Source organism: Camelus bactrianus, chromosome 15 (assembly GCF_048773025.1).
Source record: "Camelus bactrianus isolate YW-2024 breed Bactrian camel chromosome 15, ASM4877302v1, whole genome shotgun sequence".
NCBI lineage: Eukaryota > Metazoa > Chordata > Mammalia > Artiodactyla > Camelidae > Camelus > Camelus bactrianus.
Window position 1 is genome coordinate 47997963 of NC_133553.1, and position 8387 is coordinate 48006349.

Here is an 8387-nt window from a genome sequence, read left to right on the forward strand (position 1 = left end):
TGTAAAATGGTTTTGGATTTTCAGGCTTTAAAATAAAGTTGTCTCCCTTTTCCTCCTTCCTACCTCATATTTAGAACAATATGGTAATTACTGTTAAGCATTTGTGATGAATAAGTGGGTCAGTCACTATTGATGTTTTAATGAGATACTTGATTGATGATTTGAAGATTGTAGGTGGTCTCACTGTAGATCCTTGTGTGTGTGTTAAAGATCTGCTATATAGAATTTGGGATATATAAAAAGAGAAAAAATACAAAAATTCTGTTAATATTTTGTTTTTTCTCTCAAAGCTTTTTGTTTTTTGGTAACATTTGTCATAATGCTACTTCTGTGGTTTTGTGCCTTCATAAGTACTTTTAAGTTGACTTTAACATGTGTCTTTTCATTGAACTCTTAATGTTAAGTAATGACCATTAAGTACTTAATTACTATTATAAGCTGACCAAAGTGCAGGGCCTTTAAAAATAGTTCTATCTTGGATAACTAGTTTTAGCAGATGTCACATTCTAAGAGTACATGTTCATCATAGCCTTTAATGATAAGAATTTCTCTGAGAATTACCCATACATATAAATTCAAAGGACTGTTCAGGATGATCTTAGCCCATTTTTTTCAGCAGACTCAACATAATTTCTTAAAGAAATGCTGATCTCTGTGTTATGTGCCATAATTTTTCTGACATGTTGACCTTAATAGGAACGTACTTTTTTCAAGTGGTTTAAGTTAATCAGAAAGATCATAGATCATCTTAGGTATTCAATGTCATTTTTTCCAAACTCAGACTGCTCTTAGTGACAGTTTGTTCTAGTTTGGGTCTGTAAGTAGAAGGTGTTGTCTCTAGGTTCTGTCAGCTCACAGATCAGTGCCTTACAGGATTCCTTAGCCAGAAGACCATCCCAACTGCCTCTTCTTTAACGCTTCTATCTGCAGGCATGCTGGAAGTTTTCTGGGGCTGTTTCTAACTTTAATTCAATTAAGAAAAGTTCTGGAAAAAAAGAATGGTGACATTTTATAGGAACCTCTACGTTTGTGACTTTTTATGAGAACTTTGGACTATTAAATACTCATATACTTTATAGGTTATTTTAGATTTGCTTTACCTGGAACCTTAAAAGTTGTCTCAAGGAAAGGTATTTGATCTTCACTGAAATTTTTATAAATGGTTTTTAACTACAATAAGTATCAGAACTAAGTGTTAAGTTGGTGGCAGCTAAGGTGATTTGATTAAACTGAATTTTATCATTTGTAATTTAAAAAAACCCCTAGGAAAGTGTAACATACGCATATTACAGAACATTTGGTAAATGTAGAAATATTAGAAAGAGGAAAGAAAGTAAACCTCACCACATACTACCATGACCTAAATGCAAATACTGGGTTTGTGATTATCCGTGTCATGCACAAGGAAAACACAGCTCAAGATTTTGAGTTTTCATTTTCTTGAATACTACCTAACAGAATTTCATTTGACACAGTAAAATATTAATGAAAAAGATAACCTTTCATACCATTAGTGAGTGATTTCTTACTTTCTGAGCAGTTTTTGCCAAGGTAGAATCCTGTATTTCACTAGTCACTTTTTTCTTATTTATCAAAATGAAATACTATTTAATATATCCAAGACTTTAATTTTTCTGGCTAAGAAATTCCTGAGACATTTTGATTTATATCAGCATTTCATGTAGCACTGTTGATTCAAAATTGTGGCTCAGCAGTATTACAGTTAAGGATCTTTGTGGCTGCTTACATAGATTTAACAAATGATAAATCTGTAAATGACAAGGGTTTACTGAATTTTCAGTCTTTTTTTCCTGTTATATTTGTACACACAGATTAAGATTTGCAGAGTTAAATTTAAGTAGAGATTATATATTCAAGGTGTTTGTCATGTTGTATGTTGGAATATGAAACATTCAAAGTTAAAATGCCAATGGAATCTATAAATCCAAACATATATATTTTGAGAGCAGGGGAAGAATTAGTGAAGTAAAAAGCTCATGAGCATCATCTCCAGGTTAAATTGGGGTTAGTCATGGTTTTCAGGAAGAATAGAAATGGTCTAGATTAAGACATGTTAAAAGACTGGTCTCAGTATTTGTACTGGTTTGTCTTTTTATTATAAATCATTGCCTAGGTATTCTCTTCAAATAAAGAAATGTAGGCTTTTGAGGCAAGTGTTGACATTTCATTTCCATTCTCAGTAGTTTTTACTTTGCTCTGAAAGCTATCAGGTATGTATTTTAGATATATTATTGGAAAACAGATTCTGTCTTCTTGTCACGCTTGGTTTAGATTGCATCTTTCTTCAGCAACAACGTGGACTACTTCATTGCTTCACTGAGCTATGGGCCCAGGGCAGCAAGTGGATTCATCAGTCCTCTTTCAGCTGAATGCATGCTGCAGTACAAGAAAAAAGCTGCTGCCTATATGAAGGCTTTGAGAAAGGTTTGTGAACTGCTGTTAACATTTAAATCGGAGAAAGAAATCAGAAATCATTCCAGAGAATGGCCAGAGTGTTTTCCATGATTCATGTTGTTTAGATTTTATACAATTTTGAGGCACAGGTGGTTGGTGGAGGGACGATCTTTGAGGAGAAGGACATGACAGAGACCTAGGACTTACATAATAAGTGATGTATGCGTGTGCCATGTTCATAAACTCGTGTCCCCAGTGCCTGGTGGAGTGTTTAAGGTGAGGCAACCAGGTAGCCGATAAGTGTCAGATTTCAGGAAATCTCAACCTTGTAAAAGCAGAAAAAATACTGAAATACATTTATAATTTTTTTCTGAATGTAGTAAGGATATATAATCATTGCAGAAAGAAATCAGAAGATACAGCAGTACATGAAGAAGAAAGTTATGGTCACTTCAAATCCCACCACCCCAAAGGTAGCTGCTCTTAGCTTTGTTAGAGTATATCTGTATCCACAAAAATTTTAATACGTGTGTGCACACACGCACACACACTATAAAAAGCAGTGTATCTGGATACATACACTTGTTTTAGAATCTGTTTTTTCGTCTTAATGCACTGTAGATATGTTTATAAATCAAAAAATAGATATCTATAAATATAAATTGCTGTCATTTTAATGCCTCTAGTATATTATCTGTAGTATTTCGTTGTGGAAATGTGTAATAATTTAATTAATCAACCATTGCTAATAGGTTGCTTCCTATTTTTCACTGTTATATGCAGTACTACAGTAGGTATTCTTGTACATGCAGCTTTGTGCATTTGTTTTTATCTTTTTGCCCTTACTTTTTAACTTTTAGCTACACATAAAACATTCTTATGTTACATGAGGATGAAAGGGTATAGCTCAAGTGGTAGAGTGCATACTTAGCATGCACAAGGTCCTGGGTTCGATACCCAGTACCTCCTCCAAAAAGTAAATAAACCTAATTTACCTCCCCCTCTGCCAAAATAAAATAATCAAATAATACATGAGAACATTATAGGTAAACTATAATCCCTAATTCCAGTTCCTTCCCAGAGGTAACTGTAGTTATCAGTTTTGTGCATAACCTTACAGACTCTATTGGAGCATTTACACTCATCTGTATAGACTTACAGACTATATATAATACATAGAATTTTCTAAATTTGTTTTTTTTAAGCTTAAACACATGTTTTGTTGTGTAGCTTGTTTTTTCATTTATAATATGTTTAGAGATCTGTCTATATCAATACATATGATGGCTACTATATTCCTTTTAAAAATGGCATACAATTCTATAATATGGATATTCCATGGTTCAATTAAGATACTCCCTTTTTGGTGGGCATTTAGGTTGATTCCAGTTTTTTACTGTTACAATTTTATTGCAATGGATAGCTTTGTAAATGCCTCCTTGGGCATGTATGTGGAATACTGAGAGGTGGAATGTTCTGGATAATGTGGTTTGCACATTTTAAGTTTTAATATTTACTGCCAGATTGCCCTTAAGAGTGGTTGTACATCCCTAGCTATGTATCAGGCTACCTGTCTCCCTATAGTCATCTGATTTTTTTTCATTATGTCTTTATGATTCATTCCTATAAAATGGAATTGTTGGTTCAAAGACTGTGAATTTTTCAAATTTTGACACATTTTTCTAGACTACACTTTAGGAAGTTTACCTATTTATAGTTTATCAGCAATAAAATTATGAATTTAACTTATGAATTTAATTTGTTAATCTCAGAGACAAGAGGTTTCTTATCATTGTTTTAATGTGCATTTCTTTGCTTATTATTGAAGTAGAACATCCTTTTATAAAATTAGTTTATATTATTCTGTCAATTCCCTATTCAAGTCATTTACCTATTTTAAAATAAATGTTCCTACTTAGTGTTGAAAGAGCTCTCTCTATAGTAAGGATTTTAGGCCTTTGTTTATGTTGGAAATATTTTCCCCTCAGTTTGCTGTAGTAATCTTACAAAACTTAGAAGTTTTAATTTTTGTATCATCAAACCAGTCCTTTTCTTTATGGTGGTGATTCTTGGTCAGGGGAATCTTAGAAAGTCGGGATACTCTCCAAGATTATAGAAGTGTTCACCTATGTTTTCTTCTGGTATTTTTTCGTCTAAACTTTTCGATTGAAATATTTAATCCATTTTGAATTTACTTATTCTTATATAAGGTATGAAATAGGGATCTCCATAGTTATTTTCCCAAATTATTAGCTGGTTGTCCTTGCCCGATTTATCCAGTTTCTCCTTTCTCCATTGACTTAGAAATGTAACATTTGTCACATAATACATTTCTGTAGGTGCTTTAGGCTGTTTCTGTGCTATTCCTTCATCTGTCTACTTTGGTGCAAATCCTGTGGTTTTAGATAGTGTAGCTTATAGACTGTTATGATAAGTTCCCCTTCATTCTTTTTCTTTTCACATCCATTAAAGGAAACAGCCTATATTGGCGTACATCTGAACTTATCATCAGACCTCATGTAGCATTCCTACGTGTAAGATCATGGGAATGATGTGCTCTTTTTCTTTAATCCTTGTGATGCTTTTTCCACAGCCCCTCTTGGAATCTGTGCCTTATGAAGAAGCACTGGCAAATCGCCGGGTCCTTCTCAGCTCTACTGAAAGTCGAGAAGGCCTTGCACAACAGGTATGGCACCTGGAAAATCTTGGTATTTGTTAAAGGGCATAAATGTTAAATCCCCTGTAGAAGGTCTTTAATATACATAGAGTGGTTTAAAAGACTATGTAAGTAAACATGCAAAATTAATTAACTAACATGCTAAAAAAACACCATAGCATAATTTATTGAAAACATATCTTGATACTCTAAATAAGTTGTCTTGATTCAGTTGGTGTTGTAATTGCCACTGAAGTAATATCAGCACACTTTGGCCATGCTGATTATTTATTTCTAATAAATAGATTTAAATGGCTGAAATAATAAGGCAAAAAAAGGGGAAAGCTAGAGATTAGGTGAGTTATTTTTATTTCTTAAATGAGCAGGAATAAGAAATTTCCAGTATTTAGTTGGTCAGTTGAATTTGGGGGTTTGGTGGAAGTAGGTGGTACTGTCTTTTTCAGAAGTTGGTGCAGACTGACACCAGTTTAGTTTTTGCCAGAGGTTTATTCACTTTAACACCTGGTTTGCTTTTGGTTTTGGAAATACTTGTTTTAAGGGAAGCACAGGTTCATCTGAGACAATATTTTGCCTATGCTGACCTTATTTTCATTGGACACATCACTTACCTTTTCAGCATTAATTCAAGAAGATGTTGAAACTAAAAATTTAATCCACATAATTCCTGAAAAACAGACAAACAGTGAAATGTAGACCATCTTCTTATTTTATGTGAGGAAAGTAAGGCTCAAAGAAATTAAGCAGCTTTTATCCAAAGTAGCTAGTCAGTGGTGGAACGGTCTGACTTCAGAGCTGTGGCTTTTCCCACTCTGCCATTGACCAGCTGCAGGCTGGTCTGAAAGCACTCGGGGTTCTCACATCCTGCCTGTCTAAAGTCAGGGTCTTGCAGGGATTAATTCAGCCAATGGGAGGAGGCAGTATGATGTGGTGGGAAGCATCAGACTCATGAACCAGACACATGAGGTCCCAAATCCTGGCTCTGCCATTTGTTAGCTCAGCAGGTGGTTTGAGCTGCTGGGACTTCAGTTCTCCTCTTTGAGAAATGAGAGTTGTAGGATTGTTAGGAGGCTTCAGTGGGATAACGGGAGGAAATTATGAACAGTGTCTGGTACATGGTAATTGCTCAACCATGATAGTTGGTAAAGCATTTGGAATTCATGCTAAGGCTGCTTTTATTTTCATTTAATTCTCATGCTTTCATTTGCTTGGTGAATCAGTTTTTTTTTGAAATTTCTTATTGAAGTATACAAAAGAAAAGTATATAAATTATTAATATATCCCAATGAATTTTCACAAGTAAACACACTAATGTAACCAGTAGCTAGATAAAAATTTTTTAAAAGGATGTTTTGTTATGTAAGATGTACCTTAAAAAAAAATTATCAGGACCCCAGAAGCTTTCTAGTTACTACTCTCCTCTTCCCCCAGAGATAACCATTATCCTGCGTTCTTTTTTTTTGTCTGATACTGAACTTTATATTAAGTGAGAATTATGCAACATCTCTTTCAGATCTCGCTTCTTTTGTTCAGCATTATATTTGTAATGTTCATCCATGTTATACGTAGTTGTAAGTGGTCCATTTTCATTGTTGTTGAGTATTCTGTTGTGTGAATATATATAACTCAGTTATCCATTTTTACTGCTTATTACGAGTATTTGGGTAGTTTCAAGTGTTTGGCTATCATAGGGCTGCTGTGGGTGTTCTTATACTTATCTTTTGATAAATATGCATGCATTTCTGTTAGGCGTATACTTAGAAGTGGAACTGCTGGGTCATAGGATATGACCTTTTCAGCTTTTAAAGATCCTGCCAAACCGTTTACAAAGTGTCCCAAATTCCACTCCTCCCAGCACTAAATGGTAGTTCCGGTTGCTCCACAAACATGCCCATCTTTGTATTTTCTGTTTTAGCCATTTTGGTGGTTTTAAATTGCTTCTCCTTGATAAATAGTGACATCGAGTCCCTTCTTTTTTATGGTGATAGTCCTGTTCAAGTGCCTAGTCCAATCTCTTTTCCTGTTTCTCTATTGGGTTGTCTCTTTTTATCATTGATTATAGAAGTTGTTTTTGTGTTCTGGATATTAGTCCTCTGTTGGATACATGCTGCTTTGTCCACTTTGTGGTTTTCCTTTTCACTCTCTTTATGATACCCATTGATGAATAGAGATTTTTTAATTTTGTTCAGTTTCTCAATTTATGGTTGTGCTTTTTGTATCCTGTTTAATAATAAACTCTCCCTTTTCAAGGACCAAGCTTTTTTATTTTTACAACTGTGAAGTAGTTTTGGTTTCCATTCTATAATTTTTTTTCTTTTCTGAGCTACTAAGTTTTGCCTGCAACATCCTCTAAGGTGCAGAACTCTCTGTTGCTTTCAAGGTTCAGCAGAGTTTGGAGAAGATTTCTAAATTGGAGCAGGAAAAAGAACATTGGATGTTGGAAGCTCAGTTAGCTAAAATCAAGCTGGAGAAAGAAAACCAGCGAATTGCAGATAAACTGAAGAGTACAAGTAACGGGCAGGTGGTTGGGCTGGCCCAGGAAAGTGCCACCATGGTGACTGCTACGGGCCAGGAAGACGCCTCAGCTAAGGCTGGGCAGGAGCCCATTCACAGCACCAGTCTGGTAAGTGTCTTCCTTTTGTTAATGCTAATTGATAGGGATCCAGCTACGGGTTCAGTGTTAACCGTCTGAATCACACATCAGTTTATAGCAGGAATAATCCATGTGCTTTAGAAAAAGCAGGTTGGTAAGCAGGATGCTCCCTTCAAAAAGCAACTCCATTCAATTCCCTTTGATTTTACGTGAGATTTCCCCATGGTGAGGGCTGTGTTCCTAGAGAAAATATAGTAAATTAAATTTAAGATAATTCTGTTTTTCCATCAATACATTTGTAATATGGAGGTTGTGTTTCTGACCAAGGGCTAAATGCCTAACTTTTTATAGAAATGACCTCGAATAGCATTTTAAACCAATTGTATGGTATATTCCTAGATAGTATAAAACTTTATGATACACATACAGTACAGATACCCATCAGGTTAGTTATATTTTAGAAGACACTAAACTGGTAAGTTATCTTGCAGCTTTATATTTCTTGCCTTATATTTAGCTGCATTGATTTCGAAGGTGAAGAAACATCTTTATTGGACTTACAGAATTCAAAGTTACATTAAGAAAAGTTTTCTGATTAAAATGTTCTCTACTCACTGTAAAGAAAAAAAAAACAACAGAAAATAAGAAATCAGGAAGGGAAGGGAAAAAACCCTCAAAATTGGAAGGGTCTCACTAGGTGTATTT

The 8387-nt window shown here is 34.6% G+C and overlaps 1 protein-coding gene across 1 annotated transcript in view; it reads left to right on the top strand.

Moving 5' to 3' along the window:
- Positions 1-8387, top strand: part of PPP1R21 (protein phosphatase 1 regulatory subunit 21) — a 57652-nt gene that overhangs the window by 36491 nt on the left and 12774 nt on the right. The window contains exons 15-17 of the mRNA XM_074341110.1: positions 2293-2445; positions 5009-5101; positions 7470-7712. Of these exons, the coding sequence (XP_074197211.1) occupies positions 2293-2445; positions 5009-5101; positions 7470-7712 (489 nt within the window). The remainder of the gene's footprint in view (positions 1-2292; positions 2446-5008; positions 5102-7469; positions 7713-8387) is intronic.